Genomic DNA, 25,572 nt, shown 5'->3' with positions numbered 1-25,572 from the left:
CTTATTAAATCCATTTATTTTATAGTCACAATCTTTTCTATGACTTCAAAGTTACCTCAAAATGAGTAATGAAGCAACACTCCCTTGTTTTAAAAAAGAAGCCAACAAATATGGCAAGCACAAAAACACCTAATAGTGAAAACACAGAAGGCCATATGTAAGTGCGAGAAAACAGATTCAATTGCTGACCTGGAATGAAAAGAAAAAAAAAAAGAAATTAGAAAAGCTTTCAGCCAAATGTCTTTCTCAAACAAACAAGAAAATTTAAAAAGCCCTAGAATTTATAAAAAATGGGCATTTACATATAAATTTAGCTCTGTTATATACCTTTTATATCTTGTTCATGCAGTTTTACAATGCGAGTCTCCATCTCCAGGCTGCTGTGCTCCACATGACAGGAGAAAGTGTCTTCTTCCCCTGCTGGCACTTCCACGCTGACTCTGATCTGATAGGTGCCATCAGGATGGGGGAGAATTGGACTCATTTCATCTGAAGGAATATGGTCTACCCCATTCCTCATCCACTTCACATCCACAGCTCGGGGGTGAAAGCCGTACACCAGGCAATGAAGTCTCATCACATCTTCTGGTTGACGACGGCCCCAAACTTTCACTTCTAGACTTCCTGTATGCAGAATATTTAAGGGGAAAATGCAAGCAACTTGAGATTCCTTGTCATTATGTTGGTTTTTTGTTATGAGATGGAGCATTAAAGCTGCCCCATGAGCAAATATTTTAACCCCATTTACTAATAGTGACTTCTGAATCTGGGCTCTATTATTCAAACTGGGAATCTGAAAATTCCTGGTGGGAATCTTCTAGGTCCAAGCATTTCAATTGCAAAAATTCATTCCCACTAGGAATGTTTGCTGGAATGGCAAATTCCCTATGTTTTGCAATGGTCAAGTTTTTACATTTTAGGGTTATCTCTGAAGGTTATTTCATCTGAAGGAATATGGTCAATCCCATTTTACAACCACTTCACATCCACAGCTAGGGGGTGAAACCCGTACACCAGACAAACAAGTCTCATCACACCATCTAATTGATGATGGCCCCTTGCCTTCACTTCTAGACTTGTTGTATACAAAATAATCAAATATCACAATTAAAAAAAAAAGAAAAGAAATACTTTCATATGTGATATCAGAGCTGTTGACATAAGATATCAGCCAGCCAGATTGTGAGATTTGCTTTTAGTAGTATAGTCCTTACTAACTGTCCATCAGAGGACCTCACAATCCAACGTTCCTACCCTTCAAATCAGAATCTATATATAATACATAAATGTGGCTGCCCCGTGTGCAAATATCATTAACCTCACCCCTTGCATTTAATTACAATTCTGAAAAATGTTTTTACATTAAATAGTAAAAGATTATGAAGACAAACAAGATATATAATGGTTTTTGTATTGTATTATGACAATAGAAATACGGTTTATAGGTCTTATGATGATTTCTGAGGAAGCTAACAGTGGATCCGCTAAACACATCAAATGATCAATACATGAGACTTATGATCCCAGTTGTGATTTTTGCTATTTACCTTTAAAATTTTTTAATATAAAAAAAAAAAGTAAATCTAAAATAAAGTTTGCTTGCTTTTTATATACATAATTAGTTTAGATAGAATGGGACTTTTAAGGCATATATCAATCTTTTTGTATACTATAAAGTGTAACCCAATGGGTCAAAAAAAAAAAAAAAACAAGACTGTGCCAAAAACAATTCTTCTCAGTGATCCAAACATTTACATGCAGCTATATTTATTAGTTTTACAAAGTCAATAACAGGTTTGTTGCTTTTCTGGTTTTGCCAATACTTTAACTCCTGCAGGAGTTTGAGGCAAACCAAAGCTAAGAAGCTAGAAGAAAAGGAAAAGATCAACCTATTTAATTTTAGAGATAACCATTTGCACACGGGGCCTGATTTAATAAAGCTCCCCAAGTGAAGCTGAGTGATCCTGCAAACCTGGAATAGATTGTTTAAAAGCCATTTTCTATTTGTTAGCAAATGTTTTTAATCCTGGACCAGATCTTTCCAGGTTTGCTGGATCACCCGGATTCACTGATGAAAGTGTATCCTCTCCAGCATTGGAGAGCTTTAATAAATCAGGCCCATAGTATCCATATTTCTCAGTCTCAGGGGGTCTCAGTACTCAGCACATAGTGGCACCCATGTGTATAGATCAGCCAGATGATCGGCCATGTGTTTGGGTCTTGATATATTAGCCAGTCTGATCCTAATGACCAGCGATATGCGTATCTCATAGAAGAAATCTTTATAAAATATTTTGCAGAAGGTATTAAGACAACATGTGTTTAGTTTTTGCATAACAAGGACAGCAACAAACCTTTTATTGACTTTGTTAAGCTATTCATTTTAGCTGCATGTATATATTGCGAAGTATTGTGTTTGGCACAGTCTTGTTTTTTTGACCCATTGGGTTACACGGTATTGTATTTTATTGTTTGTGAACTTTAATAAATATTGTATTTGAATTTGATAATCTTGGAATGTGGCATTTTAAAAAGAAAGAGCAATGTTATCTTGTTGTGTTTTAAGATTGTCTACGGACCAATTTCCAGTTGTTGCAGGAAGTGTGGCTGGGTTAACCCGGTAGGGCAATGGAGAAAAGACATACATAGACCAAAAAAGGAAGAGAGCAATTGAAATGGCTATGTCCTGACCAAAGAACCATGTCCAACATATGCAACAACATTTGGGAAGTCCTGGATTTAAAGCTGAGTAACAATTATTTGTGTAAATTATTGTTATATGTAGGGTAATGGTTTAGGATTGGTTACCATATCGGTATATATAGGCATGTTGAGTTAGGGCCCCACAGTTCTTCTCTGTAGACATGTTTACAACTTTAAACATAAGCATATTTTATTGTTTAAATATAAAATTAGCCCTTATAGGGACTTCTCAAAACTGAATTCTAAGTATCACGCACGATTTAAATCTTCAGATATGCCATCAGCTTCTTGCTTTTAAAGTGTAGATTTTTTTTAAACTTGTATTCTCACACATTCATATAATTTGGTTGCTGATTTTTAAAGAAAAATATTTTTAAGGACAGTGGGAGAGCCAATTAAGCCAACTTCATTTTTATTAAATAGAGAAACCAAAGTGGAAACCCACACATGGAGAGTATAAAGCTTGTGCTACAGTTTGATTTTTCTACCACTAGTTTAGTAGTTGCTTCATGCTGGATTACTGTTCACATTTAGAAAAATACAAACACACAGCAAGATTCAAGTTAAAACACTGATATTATGTACTTAGACAATATTTGATTTTATGAGTCCAGGCTGAAATTAAGCTTACCTTTTGTCCTTATTTCCTCTCTTATTTGTTCGCTGTATTTGTTAATCCAGTCAACGCAGTGCTGCTCCGCAAACTCCTTTTCTGCCTGAGCGACAGACTGATTTCTGTTCCATTCTTGTGTTAATATCTGTGCTCGGTGAATTGTAGGGATATACTTTAATTCATGCTTATCAAAGAAGATAAACTCTCTGCCGTCATACCCAAACTCAGTGTGTCCACCAATAGTCCCGTCATCATACAGCTCGCATTCAAATCTAATTTGATACGTGTGTAAATCTGCAAACCAAAATTTCCAACCAATATTAGGAGTTAACACAAGGAGTCTGCAGAGAACGACAATTCAAATGACAACATAAAAATTGTATTACTTCTATTTGTGGTCCTAAAGCTTGCAAATTTTATTATTCAGAAAATGAGCAGGATGTCCCAGATAAAACCCTAAATCCAGAGGAAGGGAAAAAACCCAATTAGATGTTCCCTGGATCAACAGTCTCTGGTGTCATTTGTTTTAAACTTTAATACCCATTATATTCTGTGCTTCTAGAAAAGCATCCAGCTTTTTCTTAAATTTATCTATAGAACTTGCCGAAAAAACTTTCTGAGGGAGCCGATTCTACATTTCACAAAGAGTGCCCTCTTGTTCTTTATAATGATCCCAACGTGAATAATTGCGAGGCGAGTTCTCTATATGGACCATTTATATATTTATACAGGGTGATCATATCCCCCTTATACGTCTCTTCTCAAGGGTGAATAGATTCAGTTCAGCTAATCTCTCCTCATAGCTGAGCTCCTCCATTCCTTTTATTAGTTTAGTTGCCCTTCTCTGCACTCTCCAATCCCACAATGTCTTTTTTGTGAACTTGTGCCAAAAACTGGACTGCATATTCCAGATGTGGTCTGACCAATGCTTTGTACAGGGGCAGGATTATGTCTCCCATCTCTGCAGTCTATTCCTCTTTTAATACAACAAAGTACTTTGCTAGCTTTATAAATTGCAGAAAATATTTACTTTTGTGAAGTTCCCATTTGGATGGTTATCTAAGTAAGATTAGTCCTTATCCCATCATCCTACAAAGGTATGCTATCTATACAAAAACACATGAGTACGGCAATACTTCCTACAAATATAGATTTGTTACAGGACAGATATTAAAATACAATTTATGTACAATGTCTTTTTTTGTAAGGCTGTACAGTTAACAAACTTATCCATGGTAATTAGAGTCCTGTTCTTTGCCCAGTTTACATAACTTAGAGAGTAGATAGTTTGGTCTGTATTTTTTTGGGCTACTGATGAAAATTTGGTGCATTTGTCTGCAGTAATTACTATCTGTAAAAGGACCAAAAAATCACTTGTATTTCCCTCCCTTGATTCAATAGTTTTTGTATTTGGGATCAACCACAAACATTCAGACAAGACAAGCAATTATCTGCTTTAAAAAAATGTCTACTATGCAATACAATGGTTCAATACACTGGATATATTTCTGGTTACATTTTAGTCAATCTCACCAATTCTTGATCCCATATAAACATTCGACTGGTTTAATATACTATTAATGTGTAGCAGACTGCTTGTGTGCTCCTCTTCATATTTTTGAGCAAGTTGAGTGATGCCCTTCAAGACCTGTAGATTCTTGTGGTCCTCCATCCAAGTGTAACGAGGCTCCAGCGTGCCGGTGGTGCTATTATAATGTATAAACTGTGTGTCATCCATTATTCCCACCATAGAGTATAGAGGAAGGTTGGTGCCAGTAGAGCTGACTGCATTGAAGTGATACTTGAGGTTGTGACTCTCTGTGAACAAACAGACAATGCATGGACTATTTTCTGAATAAACTATGTATATGAATATTAAGCAGAACATTTGCAGTTCCATGTACTTTACTACATCAATTTTGCTCAGAAAGTTTCCAAGTTTGCAAGAAAGTTTCAGAATTTCAAAGGAATAGATCCCAGTAAATTTATCCCATGGTCCAACTGTAGCGCCCAGAAAAACTGCAAAAATCCCCAAAAACTACATCTTAGTCTCTACAGGTCTCAGCATGTTAAATGTTAAAGTTCATGGCAGTACAATTAGAAAGAGACTGAAAAATATTGTAGGGTTTGTTTGGTGAATAATAAAGCCTCTTTATTACCTCCCTGGCGGTTTGAATAGTAAGTATTTTTAAATGTCAAAGTGGTAGTTTTAAAAATACTTATTATTTTAAATTTCTTGCCTGGTCCTGCCTCCCAGCCAGCTAACGTTCACAGGCCGGGACCCAGATGCTGGTCATCGCCAGGCTACACAGATGAGGAGGATTTAATATTAAAATTATTTTCTATATGTAATAAAGAAAAGTATATAGGGAGATCGCCGGCAGCAACAAACAAATTCTAGCCCAACCTAGTGCTGTGCAGGACTCTAAGGCCCTAACCATACAGCTTTGCCGACAAAGTTTGTATCTTTACTTACAGTTCACCTTGAACACCTTGGAAAGAGGGAGGGACCTTGCTAACCAGTCCATGACTACCCCTTCCACAATCTGCGGTCCTGACAACAGCTCTGGTTGTAGCCACTTCCTTGTTAGATGTATCAGGTCATACATCTGGGAGGTTTTCCTGCTCGATAGGACCAGTTATACACTCTTTGGACCCAGACAGCCAGGGTGACACCCAGCCGTGCCAGTATTTCTGCCTTAAGGCGAACATATTTGCTTGAGTCCAACAACTCTAGGTCATGATAGGCTTTTTGGGACTCTCCAGATAACGGGGCCACTAATCCTGCCCTGTTTCCTAGGCCAACTTTCCCTCTCTGCAGTTCTTTCTAATGTGGTCAAATACACCTCAGGATCATCATCCGCAGTCATTTTTTGCAACAACTGGCTTACCCGAACAATTGGTGAATGCCCAACACCACTCTCGGCTTCAGCCTGCTCTCTTCTGTTTTAGTGCATCTAATTGTTGTTGGTAGCTCTGTGCTTGTATTTCCAACAATTCCTTGTGGCGGGCCTCCGCTTTTTCTAAACCTAGCAGTAATTGTTGGTTAGTACATTTTTGCTCCGCATTGGCCTGCTGTTGGTTGGCATTTGCGAACACAAGCTGTTTTAGCATCTCCTCCATGCTGGCCTTCCAAACACCCGCTTTTAAAGATGCCCGCATCCACCACCATATGTGATATCGCCTGTGTAAGGGGGGTTTTAAACAGGAAACAGGGCCAGCAGGTTAAAAGTGCATCACGGGTTTTATTACTAATCACTAATACTATTTTCACACAAAAACAGGCAAAGTAAAAAAAAACAGAAAAATAAGGCCTGGCCACTTAGCCACTAACTGTTAGATCCCTTTACTAACAATCCAGCCCAACCTTAAGAAGCTGTGCAGGACTCTAAGGCCCTAACCATACAGCTTATCCAACAAAGTCTGTGTCTTTACTCACAGTTCACCTTGGACCTCCTCCCAGCTCACCAGCCAAGAACAGAGACCCAGGAATCAGGCAGCACAGCACAATGACAACAAACCTATAACACAACTAAAAATGAACAGAGGAGTTGTGTGGGGACAAATCAACATGAGTACAAATGTCAGACTATTAAAAAAAACGAAATAAAAACCATGACAATTTATTCAGAAAAGAACTATGTACATAATACATTTAAATACCAATATGTGACAATGGGACAAATGCAACGAGGGGGGTCAAGTAAGAGTTTGGTGTGGAAACCATGCAGACATTTGTACTCAATACTTGTGGAAAAATGACAAAACATTGCAGAAGAATTGCTAAACTACAGAAACTCTCATTACAAACCAGGCACAAAAACATTGCAGCAACAGATGAAACTAAAAATCACGAGGATTACAAAAAATCACATTAATGCATAACATCCAAGCAAACCTACTTGATTAATGAATTAATGAATCTCCTTAATTAGCTTTTTCGAGATCTTTGCTCATTTTTGCAGGAAACCGGCAGGTGAGTTCACTAGAACTCGGGCCCCGACTCTCGGTAATAGAGCTTGCTGACTGGCATGATCGTACGTGCATTTTTTTGATAAATCAGCCCCATTATCTGAAAGTAATGACCTAGCTGGAGGACATCCAGGGCTGGGCTCCTATACACATAAATTCCAGAATGAGATCTGAGATAAGTCTTGGTAATGTATTAAATTAACAATCTATATGGTATTGGCAGAATACAGTGTCAGCCGATGGAATGCACCTGACTGTAAGCCAGTACCTAGGTGAGAGAGAGAGAGAGAGAGCAGAATACAGTGTCAGCCGATGGAATGCACCTGACTGTAAGCCAGTACCTAGGTGAGAGAGAGAGAGAGACTGTCAGAAAGGTGATTATGAAATCTTGTCATTTGTGTTAATGCTAATTAAAAAAATGCAGTAATGGCACAGGTTAGAATTTTTCATGTATCTGGTACCTATGTCCTTTAACCCCCCACCAAAGCACCCATACCTTTATTTCTCTTTTCCTCTTCCATTTCCCATTTCTCCCCCAAATAAAAAATACACCACCTGCTTAGGACATATCAATATAAGATTCTCACATTTCAATCACCTTCAACATCAAAAGCATCTCTTCCAATTTTATACCCTTGCCTTATCCTCCATTAGTAACACACTCCTCCACGTTGTAGGTCCTCAATGACACCACTTACTCCACATATCCTTATGAGGTCTGGGCCCCCTTTACCATTTGTTCCCAGCTGCAAACTCCATACCACCTCGAGAACACAACTTTATTGCAGCCTTTCCCATTCTCCATTCCCTCTTCAAGGGGCCCCATTACCATCAACTTAAAATGGATCTCCCCCACCTGGCAAAGACCAAGATGGCCCTTGAGGACCTCAACTACCCCAATCCCGCACCTCTTCCATCACCACCCCCCAACCCTATTTCTCCATTACAAAAGAGGGAAGGAGGGAGAGAAGCTCTGAACTTTTAGAAACTAACTGCTAACCCTGCTTCCTGTTCCTTCACCTTTTAGCCCTATTTCACCACCCCCTTTCACTCAAACACCAATCCCCCCCATTATGTTACACCCTGTCTCCACCCCACCTTCCTCCAATTAACCCTTCCTCTGCCTGAACCCCCCCAGCACCTGGGTCATGCCAGCCCTCTGCTTCCCTTGTCAGCTCTAGACCTCTCTGTACAGGCTTACTTAAAGCCAAAATGTACACAATTACACTGTAAAGTTTTTTTTTTAATTATAAATAATAAAGCTACTTACCAGCATGGTTTTGTACAAGCAGAGAAAAAATGAAAATGTAAGTTTCCAGACAATTGAAGAAATACATTTTGCACAGGAGCCACATTGCAGTGGTGTGCTTGCTGAACGTGCTGGCTTGAAAGAGAATGAAATTTCAAAAGCTTAAAACATTTATAATATTAGCTGAAAGTGAAAGTAAATCCATAACCAGCAAATGATTAAATAATGTCTGATTGCCTAATTTCCTGCATTATAAATATAACTATGTACTCACTCATTGCCTTTATTTAATGTTAAATATTTAGGGATAATTGTGTTCATGTTCCTGTGTTTTGTTTTACTTTTTGTCATGTTTTTTTGTGTTTTTTCATATGGAATTATTTCCAGCAACCACTAGCCAAACAGTTGTAGGTACTCCATGTTAGTTTTATTTAAATTGTGTGCTTCTTTCCTCAACTCTTAGATTGTAAGCTCTTTTGCGCATGGTCCTCTCCTCCTCCATTGTTTGTATCCGTCTGGCATTTAAAACCCCAATTTGTTCGACAACGCTGTGTAATATGTTGGCACAAAGAAAAGTTATCAATAATAATCATAATATTATTATCTGGTGAGGTCATTTATATTAGAGGTCAGGGACTGTAGAATGCACAAAAGCCAGCTCCCCAATACCCAGATATTATTATTACACAGTATTTATATAGCGCCAACATATTACACAGCGCTGTACAAAGTCCATATTCATGTCACTACATGTCCCTCAAAGGAGCTCACAATCTAATGTCCCTACCATAGTCATAGGTCATTAATGTAGTCTAAGGACAATTTATTGGGGGAAGCCAATTAACCTAACTGAATGTTTTTGGCAAGTGGGAGGAACCTGGAGTAGGAAGGAGGACCTGGAGGAGGAAACCCACGCGAACATGGGGAGTGCTGCCTGAGTTTTGAATCTGGGACCCAGCGCTACTGTGCTGCCCAGCTTGTTTATATAATATTTTTTCCTAATGTTGTGATCCAAGCCATCTTGAAAGCCAGTATCTGTAATAACTTCAGGATATACTATTAACAGAAAATGTTATACATTTTTATGTACAGAATAAAGCACATCTGGTCTTTGTTTTTCTTACCATTTACAAAACTATACTTAGCTTAGTACTAGCTTCTAGGAAAATACTAGCTTCTAACATTTTCCATGATGTGACATCTGCTGACAGATCTCTTTTAAAATAATATTCACTCTACAATGGTAAATTGATGATTGCATGTATTTATTTCAATTACCACAGTGCTCCGGTACACAGTTGTCATAATAAAGGTTTATTTGTAAGACAATAGGCACCAGTCCCCCAATCTAATGCCCCAGGCTTCACCTATAGCAAGCCCCCGCTCAGCTTCGGGGAAATAGTTGCGTCTCTCAGCACTCGGTCATACACGGTCAATCAGTCCACCAGACGAGGTACAAAGGGAGTAGGCACAAGCAGAGTCGGGGTCACAGGCAAAGGTCGGTCCAGGCCGCGTATAATCGATGGGTCAGGGAACAGGCAATGGTCAGCAACAGTAAATCACACAAAAAACTCTCCAACACAGACTAGCCCCGCTAAACACTACCCCAGGGGCAGATCAGTGGGAGCGGAGAGGCTAAAAAGCCCCATCAATCAATGGCAGTGCAGACTGAATTCATGAACTACTCTTCTCATTAGTCTCAGCACAACTCCACAGTCACAACTTCACAATCTTAGAGCACGGGATGCCGAGAGATCATTCACATCCAAAGGAAACCGAGGATGCACAGGCTGCAGAGCAGTGGCCTTTTTGCCTGATATTCCCTGCCGCTGCAAAAGACGCCGATGAAGAGAATAAGCAGGGCACGTTGTCCTGTGATCCTACATCACGGGATCACCAGCCAAAAAATGGTCTTCAAAACGACTGCAAAGAGAACATATCTTTCAGGTTTAAGTCTTTACTCAAAAAACATTTCCCGCAAAAACAGAGAGGGTCCAGTCAAGGCAAATGTAAAATAAACACATCACTATGCTTATTCGGTGATTGCGTTGTTCTTGAGACCTGTGCAGTAAAAGAGATAATTTATTATGATGATAGTCCATTACACTTATAATAAGTAATAATAACTACTATATAACTATACCTTTATGATAAATCTTAATACCTGACAATATGTTGGATTAGTATTTCTCACACTTTGGTTGTTGTTTACCACCAATCCATATCTGACATATATGGTGTACCACCAATCTACCCAACATATTGTGTTAGCAGTACTGCCATGCATGAATTTAAGAATGATAGGCTTCTTTACAAAATTTGCAGCTGAGTATTTCACAAATATTGTTTTTGAGGGGGCAAGACCTGTGCGCGGTACGTAACCTTATCCTTGGGAATATGTATGTATGTCATCTTTTTATTAGCTCTTTGTCTGGAGTTTGGCTTTAGGTTAACATCCTTGTAAAATGGGAAAGTTGGCATATTAGAAACACCCTCTGGGATTGGTAACAGACATTCTTGTGACACCCAGGGACAGCAGGGACCCACCATGACATTTTTCAAAGCAATGAATATTTGGTAACGGCAGGATTGGTAAAAAACGTTTAGGAAGGTATATCTTTCCCTTCCATTGCAATATAAAGCTTGAATTTAAAGCTTTTAAATTTAAATTTGGTGTGGTGTCTGTGTCTTTAGGAAAGAGATATAAGACTGTATTTAGATTGTAGGATTTGGTTATGGCAATCTCAACACAGTCTTATTTCCCTCTCCTAAGAACACAGACACCACACGGAATCCCATGCTTCTAGAAGTACCAGATTCAGATTCTTTAAGAGGCAATCAACTAGGACAATGGGAAAGGAAAGTATTACTATTACATTTACAGGGGCCATGCCACTTCAACTGACTGTCAGGCTTGGGGGAGACAGGGTCACTAGGGGCACGCTACGGCTTGCACAGGAGTAGTGTGGGACAGGCAGAGTCTAAGCAGTAACCAGGTCTTCTACAGAGCCCCTAGTGGTGAGGATGTTGCGCTGCTGGTTACTGCCAGGTTGTGGTCCTTGAGTACACCAGGGTGGGCAGGATGAAACACAGTACCAAATCACTAGGCAGAAGAATTGTCAAGGAAGGCCAGGGTTCAGACAGCAACAAGCAAGAGAGGTCAGCTCACAAGGCAGGGGTCAAAAATCAGGATCCAGAAAATAGACACCAGTGACACAGGGGTCACCACAGACACAGGGAACACGGGTCTCCCTGGAAGCTACAGGAGGCACAGCTGGCAAAGCACAAGGGGACTAACTGGGAAACAAAAGTCTGGGCAACAAGGGGTTAACACAGGAGCTGGTTGGGGAAAGTACTGAATTAACCAACAGGTATACAGGAAATGCACAGCAGAGCCAGGGGGCTCAGCAATAGTGGAGACATGTTGCACAAACTCTGAGTGCTGTGTCTGAGCTAACTAAATTGCCAGGGATGATAAAAAGGCTATATCCTGATTGGCGGGCCGGAGGGTCTATACTGATTAAATCTGGAAGAGCATGCGTGCCCCAGCTCTGAACTGCTGCGCAGGAGACAGGCACCTGCACTTTAGTGAGGAAGATGGAAGTGTGACCGTAACAAAAAGCTTGCTTTAATTTTAGGTGTGGTAGAGACAATCTTTACTTGTTTTGAACAGGTATGAACTTATACTATTATTGTTATAATACTATAGATAAATGCTGCACACTCACCTGAAATGACAATATATCCTGACAAGGAAACTACAGCACAAGCAGCAAATAGAATACAGAGTCGGATATCCACTCTTCTCTTCTCCATTGTATGTGCTATAAAGTATTATAAAAATTACATTAAAGAGACACACTACACTGCCTCAGAATGTGACAGACAAGCCAAAAGCAGCCTAATACACATATTAAATATAAGAACACAGAAGTGGTTTTATCTGGAAAATTATTATTTATGTAATTCTAGTCCATGATTTACACAGCTCTGCCATACAGTACAGCCAGCCTGGTGAACAGACATTTAAAAAAAAGTCAAGGAACAACAGTTCACCCCTCTGCTCAATTGGTGCTCTCCTACTGTCAGAATATTCATTCTTAGCTGATGTGCATGCAGCAACCCTGATTGGCTCTTAATGTTGCTCCCACCCTCCCCCAGTAAGCTCTACAGAGAATTCAACCTGGAAGGTTTTTTTGGTATGGCATTCATACATTCTACACAAAAGTTGGTTCCCATATAGTTAGAGATACATTCTCTCTACTACTAATTTACTTCAGTAAATTTTGTTCTTTATAGTATGAATACCTTTATTATCCTGTTTGATTAGTTTTTCAATAGGAATCTCCTCCAGGCTGCTGTGGTCCACATGGCAGGAGAAAGTGTCTTCTTCCCCTGCTGGCACTTCCACACTGACTCTGATCTGATAGGTGCCATCAGGATGGGGGAGAATTGGACTCATTTCATCTGAAGGAATATGGTCTACCCCATTCCTCATCCACTTCACATCCACAGCTCGGGGGTGAAACCCGTACACCAGGCAATGAAGTCTTGTTATTCCATCAGACTGAGGACGCCTCCACACCTTCACCTCTGGACGCACTGAAAAGTGATCATGAGAGATGTAAGTATGAATTTCAAGATTCAAGAAAGCACATATATAAATATATAAAATATATAAAATAACAATGATTCTCTTTCAATTGCGTATTTGTTCTGATGACCATTGTTACTAAGACTAGAAAGTGAAGTGAAACCCAAGATGTTGAGAGCCATCAGAGCAATAGCTGAGGAAAATCGGGACATCTGTTCCCGGGAACAATAGCACTCAGAACAAAAATATTAAAGGAAAATGTTAAATAATACCATGTGGTGTGTAGAGAACAAAAAATAACCTGATAGGGATTTTAATACCTGCCTGCTCTGTTCAAAAGTTATTTGTGGCTTGTGATACACTGGTTTACAAACTACCTTATAGTAGTTATATATATCAGGACTATGATGGGTCCCTTGCTCTTACATGATCTTTTGTATATTATGGTTGGCCACCAGTAGATCACACTGTGTTCATATGTAAGATGCATAACAAACTGTAACCCCCTTAGCCTTCTAATTCTGTCAAAATCTCCATGAAAAAGTGTTACATTTTCCTTTGCATGGAAATGTATTTTACATTGTAGGGTATAATTCTTAGGCATACCTCACCGAAATATGTCCAATATTTATTAAATTTAATATTTAAATTTAAATGTAAAAAATCTGTTAAAAAATAAAAAAAATAGTTAAACGTAATATATCTATACAGCAAGTTTTAATATTAAAAATAAATACCAATAAAATTGCATAATACACCCATAATACGGTAACCTCCCTGGCGGTATGATTTCCTCAGGAAAAAGTGGCTGAAAGCGGTACAAAGCGGTACTGCATTCAGCCACTGTAGCCCCCCCTAGCGTTCTAATTCTCTCCGTATTTTCAAGTGTTACATTTTTTTTGCATGGAAATTTATTTTACACTGTAGGCCTATAATTCTTAGGCATAACTCACAAAATATGTCCAATATTTAATAATTTTAATACATTTATTAATACATTTTAAATAAAAAAAAAATAAATAAATCTGTCAAAAAAAAATGTAATATAACTGTACAGTAGCTTATATAATATACACTGTATATTTGAATTTGGTGCCCTAACTCTGGCACAACATCGGCGTACCCCCGCCGGATCAGATGCTTTTTTTTGCACCTGACTGGCGTATAAGCCGAGGGTGACTTTTTTTAGCACATTTTGGGTGCTGAAAAAGTCAGCTTTTATGCGGGTATATACGGTAATATAATTATATATATATATATTATATGAAAATTTCTTTGTATTGAACAATACAGCTATTTTGTATTAAATCCAATACAAAATGATTTGAATTTCCCGCCGCTCTGCCCGCCTGCACTGATGCATGTACCAACGTCACCAGGAAACCCTGGAGATCGTCTCTGCATTTTGCGGATGAAGATCAAACAAGACGGACGTGTCCCCAGGACCTGCAGGGACCAGCGGGACACCGGGGGACGCTGACAGAACAAGGTAAGTGGTTTATTTTAAAGTTTAAAGCGACCCCGAGTGTCACTCAGGATTACCACTTTTGGCATTGAAAATTCACCAAGAGTCACACTCGGGAAAACTGCTAGGGGGTTAATCTTCATCTAAGTTCTCAGATGTCAAGAGTTTGTTACACACTTTACATAAGAACACAGAGCAATCTACCCAACCCAAGTATAAACCAATATTCTTTTTCTAAAAGCATTTTCAGGTTTAAAAAAAATCTGGGTTTATACCTAAGTGTATATGTATACTTTTTATTTCCTGCCACAAACTCACTCATCAATTTAATATATTATTAGGCAATAAACAGGAGTATGAACTGGAATGTGACATACCCTTTTCTAGTGGATCATCATTTTTGCTTTGTAAATAAATCTGCATCCATTGAATACAGGCATTGTCCTTGTAGAAGAACTGATTCCCAACACAGACCTCTCCTGTTCCATTCCTCAGCCAATACTGTTGCATTCTTTACAGCTGGCATAAATCTCCTCTGTATGTTTTCTAAATAAATAAAATCTTTGCCATGAGCACCAAACTCCTCTTCCCCTCTGGTAGTGTTGTCTTCATAAATCTCACATCCAAATTTAACTTGGTAAACAAGCAGGTTCATGTCACCTATAAGAGAAGGGTTACAGAGAAGTTAGCCTGCCCATAGAGTCATGTGCTCTAAAAATGTTTGTGAGTTGATCAGCCAACAAATAATGTACAAATTTTTTATAAGGGGAAAATTCAAATCACTTCGGCTTAATCTGTTTATCTTTCCCCTTTCTCCAGGCTTGAAAAATTGTACTTTTGAGATAGGTATGATAGCTCACTTGTACTCGATTGTGCATTATTTGTGCATTTGTTCCTTGTTGTTGGCCACCCATTGATGGGGATGTGTGTTTATGTAAATTTTACAAACTCTGTCTCAGACAGCAAGAGTTTGATCTACATTTTAGGCTTTACATGAGGACACATCACTATCTAATGACCCAGGTATTAACCAAGATTCTTTTTCTAATGGCATTTTCAGTTTTAAAAAAATGTGGTTTTTACTTGAGTATATACCACAAATCCCCTCAAATTAAAGGAAGCAGTACTTATATTCATGGGTATTCAGAATTTTTTAATGTAGCCCAGTACAAATGCTTAATAGTTGTTTGAAACAATTTTTTATTTCTGATCTTTTTGAGTGACAGTAAAAATAAATGAGAACAGACTGCTAGCTCAGTATCACATGACAGTGTGAGGTCTCTGTTATGTAAAACATGGGCACTTTCTTTGAAGGTATCTGTAAGTCAGGCTCTGTGAGGAAGATGGAGAGGACCTTACTTCATTGAAGGGTTCCACCTCCTAAAACAGACGGCAAGTAATAGTGGTAGTGAAAATGGAGACAAAGGGGCCATTTTATTGGGGTGCCACCATGCCACATGAAAAGAACATACCTACCCCATTACATATTAGTATATAATTATATATATATATATATATATATATATATATGTGTGTGTGTGTGTTTGTAATCAACTAATTTTACTAGATATTCATCACACATGATTATTATGCTTACTTTGGCTTTGCTCTAGACGTTGTATAGTATCTTTATGTCTCTGTTCATAGTACTTCGCTAGCTGGGTCATATATTCCCAGTGTTCCTCCTCCACACACTTCATCCATTCAAACAGACATTGAAGACTTCCATTCTCACTGTTATACTCTATTATTTGTACTCCATCCAGAAATCCAAGTACTTGGTAATACGGGGGCTTAGGACTCCCAGAGTTCCAGAGTGTTGTGAAATAATAATTCAGATTGTGACTGTCTGTGGGTGACAGAAACCAAGAAATATCCAAATTCAAATTAACATTTGTCTTTATATGTTTCAGAACCATAAATGGTAGATGTGATCACAGTGGTGGTCTTATATTCCTCTGGTTTCAAGGAACCATACAGAACCCACAATGAAGTCAGAGGTAACATAGGGAAGATACCTTAGAGGAGGTGAGAAAGCCTTCACAAGCAGCCACTGGTAGATGGCATTTATTAGCGGCACCATTGACAGTACTTATTTCAAGGAAGATCTATGGCACCTCCTTTTAGTTTAAACAGTGCCATCATTTCTTGGATCACAATTGTATTTCGATTCATTTTACTTGGTGCCTGCAGGCAGCACCAGATAGGTGGTCTGTTCAGGGCTCTGAGCTGGAACAGTGGCAGGAAGCCAATAGTATTGGTATGATAAAACTACTCTGCTAGTTCCTTTTATCAACACTGTCTTATTCAGTATGTTATACTGTACAGCTCCTATTCTACGCTGTATGCTGTGCTGTACATTCATTATTTCATGGCATCTAAATCTGTCACACTTACCTCTTCCTTGCTAAAGCGCAGGCTCCTCTCTCCTTTACATGCGGGCAGTTCTGACTCTGGGAGCGCCTGCTTTTCCAGATTTAATCAGTATCGCCCCTCCTGCCGGCCAATCAGGAAATAACCTTTTAATCATCCCTGGTTATTTAGCTAGCTCAGACACAGCACTGAGCGTTCGTGCAACGTTTCTCCACTAGTGTTTAGCCCCATAGCTCTGCTGATCATTTCCTCTACACCTGCTGTTTAATTCAGTGATTTCCCTGTCCATATTCTGTGTTAACCCTTTATTGCCCAGTCTGGTGTTTCCCTGCTTATTCCCTTGTGCTGTCCAGTGATCCCTGTGTCTCCTATGTCACCTGTGACTCCTGTGGCTTCCAGTGTCTCCTGTGTTCTCTGTGTCTGCCGTGGCCCGATCAGAGTGATGGGAGAGCCCACATAATTTATTGTGTGGTAGTTTGGTAGGAGAATGGCAGAACAAAATTTCCCAGATGCGCCAAATACTGTGACGCTGGCCCTGGCTCAGTCTAGGGGCTCTGAAGTTGAGTTACAAATGATGTAGCAGGAATGGTGAGGCTTTCTGACTATTCCACTGGAGAGCCACCTAAGAATTAATCTTTTTAGCAAGTCAAATACAGAAAACATAGTATACTGAATACATGTGTTGTGGATTTGTTTAAACTGTCTAGTACAGGGGTCGCCAACTCTTTCAGACCTACGGACCCCTAAACTTACAGGCTCTGGACCGTGCATGTGCGCAGAGCCGTGTGTCACTCAAAGGGGAAGAAACTTACCCCATAATAATGTCATGATGCCAGAACCCCTTCACTCTCCGATCACAAGTGTAAGCCTGAGACTGGGCAGGTTTGTGTTCAGAGAAACAACTTGCCCATGGGCCTGAGCCTGAGATCCGTACAGGAAACATGGTTCACGGCTCTGGCCCATGCACCCCCGCCCCCCCCTTAGCGGGATCCTTCCCCTGGGAGGATGTCCGATTCTCCTGACCCCACTGAAAAGCTGAAAGGATGTAAGCAAGTTAGAAAAGAGAAAGAAAGTTATGTATAGTGGCAAAGAAGGATAGAGTATTTGAAAGAAATGGAAGAGTGGAAAACGAATGTTGAGAATGAACTTGCGGATGCAAAAGTAAATGATGCAAAAGTAAAAAAGAAAATATATGTATCAGAGGGGTGGAGATATAGTGATAAAAGGAAAAAACATAATAGATGAAAAGGATGAAAAATGTACCAAATTTTCCTTTAAAAGTGTTTTTGAAAGAAAGGTGGATTAGGTGAATGTAGTGAGTGAGAATGGTGTGGAGGTGGAAGGAAATAGTGAAGAAAAACAAAAGTGGTGTGGAAGTTATATAAAAAGTTGTTTTCAAAGAAGAAAAGAGATGAAAGTTTTGAAAAGGGTATGCTGGAAAATATTGAGAGTGGTTTGAGTGAGGGGGAGGTGTTGTGTAGACAAGTGGAGAAAGGTGAAATTAATAAATGTGTAAAGAGTATGAGGAAAGAAAAAAGGCCTGGCGATAATAGTTTCCCATGTAAATATTTTTGTGTTTTTTGGGGTGTGAGAAATAGAAACGATTGGTAGATTGAAGATAGAAGAATATAAGTTTGTGGAAAAATTTCAGCAGGAAAAAGATTGAAAATAGGCAGAAGGATATTGCCTGGATGTGTGTGCATAAATGTTTACCAACAAGGGAATTTCAAAGACGAAGAAGGTGTGTATATAGTGAGTTGTGTCCAAGAGATAGTTGTAGATTGGTTAAAATTATAAAAGGTTTGGCTGCGATTAAGATAATGACTTTTGAAATGCTGATTTATGGGCTAAGTGGTTTGGATGGAAAGGAAAGTAGGAAATTATGGGACATTGCAAGTTATATTAACTTCCCTGGTGGTGTGTTTATTTCAGTATTTTTAAATGTCATTTGACCAATGACATTTAAAAATACTTCTTATTTTAAATTTCCCCCAGTCCCACTCCCAGCACACACCGCCCACCTGCACACAGACACACGTCACACACCACACGCCTGTCTGGCATTTGCATCACATGTGCGTTTCCACACCGGGAATGCGAGTCCAGGGGACACCGTAGGCTCATGGGGACCAGGTAAGCCTTCAATTCCACCCCAAGTGTGGCTCAGGATTACCGTTTTTTGTAATGAAAATGAACCCCCGAGCCACACGCGGAGTTACCACCAGGGAGGTTATTGAATGTTTGCGGGATGGAAGAAATATTTTGTATTTCAATCTTTTTATTAGGTTTTTGGCAAGTAAATTTTACATGATTTAAGACATTTTAAGGTCCGATCTGGACATTGCAACAATGATTTATTTAAACACATTTCCCCCATATAGGGGACCTAGACCCCCCCATATGTATGATCACCTCAGAACTTTACAACCTTAGTTTAATCCTGGGTTAGCTTCAGTTGTCCTTACCAGCCTAGTAACCATAGATCTGAACTGAGATACACATGAGGGAATAGGGGGAGTGGGGAGAGGCTTTCAAGCTAATACATTTCAGGGATTATGCCTTTTATTGTTAGGATAATAATCAGTTGGAATTATATTCCAAAATTTGCTCAAACTTGTCTTACTTGTTGTTAAGGGTGCTGGTTAGCTTGTTGTTAACCATGATCCAGTTCAATTTTGCCACAATGGGTTCTAAAGGAATTTCAGCTTCCTCCGGTGCTTTCGCTTAAAATGTGTGCAGCTAGTAAAATAAACTTGATTAGTTTCTTAGAGTGTGTAGGAAGTGGTTGTTTAGGTTGGCCTCCTCTCTAGGCATCTCTTAGGCATAACTCACATAAATATGTCCAATATTTAATAGATTTAATAAATTGAAAATAAACTTTAAATAAAAAACACAAAAATCTGTTAAAAAATAGTTAAACATGTAAAATATACAGTAGCATTTATAATATATATATATTTAATATATCAAGATTTCTTTGTATTGGGCTCAATACAGTTATTTTGTATTGAATCCAATACAAAATTATTTGAAATTCCCACCATGCCTCCCTCCCACACCGACACATGGACCGAGGTAACCAGGAAACACCGGAGATCCTCTCTGCATTCGCCGGCTGGAGATCAAAGGGGGAAGACGTGTCCCCAGGACCTGAGGGACCAGCAGGATGCCGGGGGGACGACAACAGAATAAGGTTTTTATCTTTTTAGCGACCCCAAGTCACACTCGGGATTACTGGTAGGGGTGTTAAACATAGTGGGAAGAATGGGGGGTCATATCGTGCTATACGTTCCGGAATCGAATACCACCGTAAAAAACTTTATAACTCACTTCCACTAGGGCAGAGTTAAGAGATACCATTGACAGTGCCAGGGACGTCACACTCCACTCCTCTAACTCCCATGTCTTGCCCTGATCTGCTTCCCACAATTCCGTGTACTTACTTTTTGTAACCAGGGCCACTAATGTAGCATATAGCAGGGAAATTTGACTTTTAGTATCTGCTATCGAGCGACAAAAGCTTCCAAATAGTGTGGACCAATATGGAGGTTCTGCTTTTCTAAGGTTTAAAACATACAAAAGACTTGAGTTGCCTTTATCTAAAATAATCCATACTAGGGAGTTCTCTCTTTCTAACCAAATATTCAAAACATCAATAATATCCTTTATTTTAATGAAACCTTTTTCTGTTCACCATCTGAAGCATTCCCGATCCCTTTCTGGGGAAAATTCCTGGATTATCCCATAAGGGTGTAAGCGGGAAAGCATACTCTGGGTGTGTTTTTTTAGAGATCCACATCATAGAAGCCAATACCACTGACTGACACGCCAATCCTTCCAACATGACCCACTGTGGTCTAGCTCCCATTATGTTACATAAAAACAGTTAAGCTAGTTGAGCTTTGGCATAATACTAAACGTAAGGAACCCCCAGGGCCCCCTGAGATCAGGATGCGCAGAGGGTATCTTTTTTTATTCTACTTTTTCTTCCTCCCCATATAAACTGTAAAATATTGGAAGATGATTGATGATTCAGTGTTCTGCCGACGCACTGCATCCGCTGGCAGGCATGTGAACAACATCTGAGACTGTCTCATCACCAGCACACTGTCTGATAGTGGGTTTAATGTCTGTGGCTCACATGACTTTTTGAGGAAATCCCCTGGCAACAGGAAGTTGCCTGGACAAGGAGTTTCTTGTGGTTCTACTCCCAGGGTTCTACTGATCCAGTTTCTGCCTTCTGTTCCTGATCTATCCGTGTACCAACCCCCGCTTGTTTCCTGACATTTCTTATTTGCTGCCTGTCCTGACCTTTGGCTTGTTCGACTATTTCTTGGATTTCCCTATGGCACTACGTTTCGGTTTCTGTTAGTTAGCAGTCACCTGCCTTGGCAGGCATGGGGGCCGCAACCTGGCAGTAGCTTGATGCACAACAACCTCACCTCTAGAGGCTTTGGAGAAGACCCAGCTACTGCTTAGACTCTCCGCCCCGTGCACATCTCCACCCACTGGGTTGGTGACACAGAGGCTCCACCACTTTGCCCTGTGGAGCCAAGACAGAATTTCAGTCAATTGAGAAAATTGAGTCCAAAACCCATCCCTGCCAATACCTGAAATAAATTGTGCCAGCACAGGCAGTTGAACACCTTAGTACTACACAGAGGGACAATAACATTGCTTCCCTTTTAGGCCCCTGATTAAATTAAATCGTAGCACCGATATGAGATCTATAGACCTTCTAGTCTGGTCTGGAGCCTGCCTGTGCTGTAAAAATCCCTCCTGGTCCGGATAGATATTGACTCCCAGGAAAGAGTTCAGGCAAATGGATAATATTTTTGTTATGATTTTCAAATCACAATTCATGAGGGATATGGGCCTGCAATTTGATACCTAGCATCTTTCCCTGGCTTTGGGATCACATTAATATATGCTGTATTTGCCCCCAATGGTAGAGGATTCCCCTCCCTGATAAAGTTGAAATATTCAACTAGGTGTTTTGTCAAATTCGGACCAAATTTTTTACAACAGAGATTACTGAAACCATTCGGACCAGGTGCGCTGCCCTATTGAAGTAGCTTAAAAGCCCGAAGTGTCTCATCCACAGTGTAGGACCTCTCCAGAATCTCTCTATGCTTCTTTTTTAATTTTGGTATAGTGACGTCTTTGTCAAGAAGGCTATCCCAGTTTGGCCCACCCACTCTGTTCTGTCACATAGGTGATTATAAAACGCTTAGAATGTTGACATAACTTTATCAGGATTTTGAGACAATTTTCCATCTTGTAAGTCAATGTTAGGGAAAGTGTGACTTTTGGGCCTGGGGTTCGATTTGTTAATCAAAACCTCAGAGATTTCTCAGTTCTCATTTTAGGCAACAAGTTGAACTCTGTACACAGTTGTTGAAGCATGTGATTATAGTAAAGGATTTCTCTTTGATGTTGATGTTCTTTAAATTTGAGATCAATTTGCTGATTACGAGCCTTCTTCAACCTGGAACCTAGTTTAATAATTTCCCTCTCATGGTCGTGTTATATGTCTCCCAGTTAATCACTATTAAAAATAGTTGAAATATTCAGTTCCCGGTGATCTGATTTTCAAGCTCATCCTTTTTACCACCAGGTCCCTCAACAGCCTATCATTAAGTCTACATCTATATGAAGGTCGTTGCCCTTTAAATCCTGGCAAATGCCCCAAAATTGGGTCATGATCTCACCATGAATCATGTCAACAGGAAGTAAAAAATATTTTGGTATTTAAGAAAGTATGTTGAGTGTGAGAGATAGTATTTCCATGGTCCGTAGAAGGATCTTTTTCATAAGTTATTGTGTGAACTATGCCAAATAAATATGGAAATTCCATTGTTTTATACTAAATTTACTAAGTTACTAATAGACTAAGTTTTTTTTATTTTTTAGAAAACAAGCCAAGGTTTCATGGATATTATGCAAATTGAAGTTCCTTTTGGTGTTATCTTTTGGATGGAATATGCAAATAAAGCCTTGTTTTCTTTTGTGGGTAGAGGCGGGTGATGTGTTATTTCTCTGTAATATATTTTGTAAAAGAAACATTTTAATAAAAGAATTAAAAAAAAAGAAATAAAAAAATAGTTTTTTTCCCATGTTGGAACAAATTGTACCAGGGGTTTTTCTTCCTCTGGACCAACTATGTCCATAGGGTTTTATAAAATGGATATGTTTATTTCCTTAGTGGTTGAACTTGATGGACATGAACATTTTTTTTCAACCTGACCTACTATGTAAAAAAATGAGTATGCTGTAACACACAATGATGTTGATCTGCTATCAAATCATAAAATGTCACTTATTGCACACCCTGTCACCTATTGCCCCTTGGGTTTCTCTCGGTGGGAAATTCTTTCATTTTCTATGGTAGAAAAACAATCACTGCTATACACAATACATTTTGAAATGGTTTGTTATTTTGCAATTAGAAATGTTGTCTAACATAGCAGAGAACTGCTCCATACATAACAGAACAACCTCCATACTATCAATATATCAATTACAGGCATGCCGATAAGAGACACTGAGGACACAGGAACTGCATTCACTTGGATTGAGCAACACTAAAGAAACCCACTATACAAACTTACAAATAATGATTATACTAACCAGTCTTGGTTATCAAAAAAAGTCGATACAGGAGCAGAAGTTCCACAAGAAACTCATTGTTTGGCATTTCCGTGTGCTAAGTTCTGGCACAGTTTGAAAGCAGGAAAGCTTTGAGTGAAAAATAATGGATACTTCTCTATTGCCTTTCAGTTTCTGTTTCTCAGAATCCTCTTGGCTTCCCATAAAAATGATCACATAGTAAAAGAATGTGGGCTTGGTCAAAAGCTAGTTTCTACAAACAATAGTAAAAATAACACATACATGTTAGTTATTAGTTTCAATATACCAAGTATATTACATCATTCTGGCTTGTACAATTCCATGCTTCTTCTGCCTTCATGTACATTGTAAATCATTCATTTTCTAATCCAATAACTTTTTTTAATTGGTGCTTCTTCTGATTTTCTGCTAACTGAACATATGCCACATATTGCTGCAGAGCAGTGGCTTGATCCTGCAGATGTAATCCTTGGGCAATATTTTGACCTAAGGATCAGAAAACATTGGCAGATTTTCTCTTTTTGGAACCATGTTGCAATCTGTCATAGCCACATGCAAAAAAATATTCTTATCCTCCCCCATTCATGTGCATGGGAGGGGCTGGGGTTGCAGTCAAGCCCATGGCAGAATGTTGCAACTCACCACAGGTCAGAAATATCTTCTAGTATTCAGCTACCACCATAAAAAATGTCACAGTATTCTCTATTTTCAACTCATTGGCCCTGATTTACTAAAGCTCTCCAAGGCTGGAGAGAATACACTTTCTTCAGTGAAGCTGGGTAATTCAGAAAACCTGGGATGGATTTCGTAACATAATGTGCTGTTTGCTAGCAAATGTTTTGAATCCTGGTTCAGATCCATTCCAGGTTTGCTGGATCACCCAGCTTCACTGATCAAAGTGTATTCTCTCCAGCCTCCCTTCCTCCCCATATATTTCCTCTGTAAACCATCATTCACTTGCACACTACTGACCATGCTATGATACATATCTTTGATCTACATCATCATCCTTCCAGCCACACCAACCATTTCTTCGAACATAGAAGCATATGCCACCCTAAAACATCATTTCTGGTAATATTCATAATAGTTACTAAGAATACTGCTTGCTAAAGTGATATTGGCTTTGGCGTATCCAGCCATCTAGAATGTGATATTGTATGATGAAAACAATATGAAGAAGAAGGCATGCATCATGTAAAGTGTCAAACACAAGCACATTTTTCTCTATTTTTGACATCATTAGGCCAGTTCATGAAGCTGAAAGAGTTTGTATTACCCATAGCATTCAGAAATCAAAAGATGAAATCCCATTGGTTTCCAGTAAAGACTTATGCTTTTTTTTTTCCCCAACCCTTTATCTCTGTTTTAGTTGAGTTTGGAGGTGCTTGTAGTACCTTGGCATGTAAAGTCTCTTCTTACAAAAACTTTATCTCCTAATAGTTCTTTTTAATGTTTATGTCAAGCGAAATCCTCAATAGACAGAATAGAAAAGCCCATTTGTGATTTTTTTTTTTTTTTATCGCAGTATGTTTTTCCGTTGCAGATGTTTCCTCACTTCCTTTCCGTTAAAACCATAACATACCAATAGGAAGATTAACTATTTCTACTGGAACCCTGAATAGCAGGAGCAGCTTACAGAGGTTATATTCCTTTACTACCCCAAACATTTGGCTTGACATACATTTTGGGCTTAAGGTTGAAGAGTAAAGATTCATTCTAGTCACTATAGAACAACCTACACGGTTCCTTGTGGGACTGTGGATAGAAAGTGGGAGCTTGATAAAAGGAGGAGATAATTGTACAAATCCCTTAGCCATCCCAGCAGTAACAAATTGCCCAATGGACCGGCTGGTGTCCAGAGTGTGACGGGCGCGAGCAATGTCTACATAGTTCTGGTGCTGATGACACTTGGCCAGCAGTGTTACCAACAAAGAGCTTGAACTTGTCCACCAATGTAGGAGTCATCTCTA

At 39.2% G+C, this 25,572-nt stretch overlaps 1 protein-coding gene across 1 annotated transcript; it reads right to left on the bottom strand.

Annotated features, from left to right (window-relative positions):
• On the bottom strand, positions 1 to 24,457 carry LOC140343831 (uncharacterized). Its single transcript, XM_072430723.1, is given in 11 exon segments — positions 1 to 189; positions 328 to 624; positions 3,335 to 3,610; positions 4,850 to 5,134; positions 8,559 to 8,678; positions 12,266 to 12,361; positions 12,846 to 13,139; positions 14,974 to 15,065; positions 15,067 to 15,256; positions 16,194 to 16,445; positions 23,600 to 24,457. Coding segments are annotated over 11 exon segments (2,121 nt in total). The 5' UTR covers positions 23,667 to 24,457; the 3' UTR covers positions 1 to 37.
• Between the last annotated feature and the right edge of the window lie 1,115 nt (positions 24,458 to 25,572).

The sequence above is a fragment of the Pyxicephalus adspersus genome, chromosome Z, assembly GCF_032062135.1.
Source record: "Pyxicephalus adspersus chromosome Z, UCB_Pads_2.0, whole genome shotgun sequence".
Taxonomy (NCBI): domain Eukaryota; kingdom Metazoa; phylum Chordata; class Amphibia; order Anura; family Pyxicephalidae; genus Pyxicephalus; species Pyxicephalus adspersus.
The sequence above is the reverse complement of the archived record's forward strand: the minus strand, read 5'-3'. Positions and strand labels throughout refer to the sequence as shown.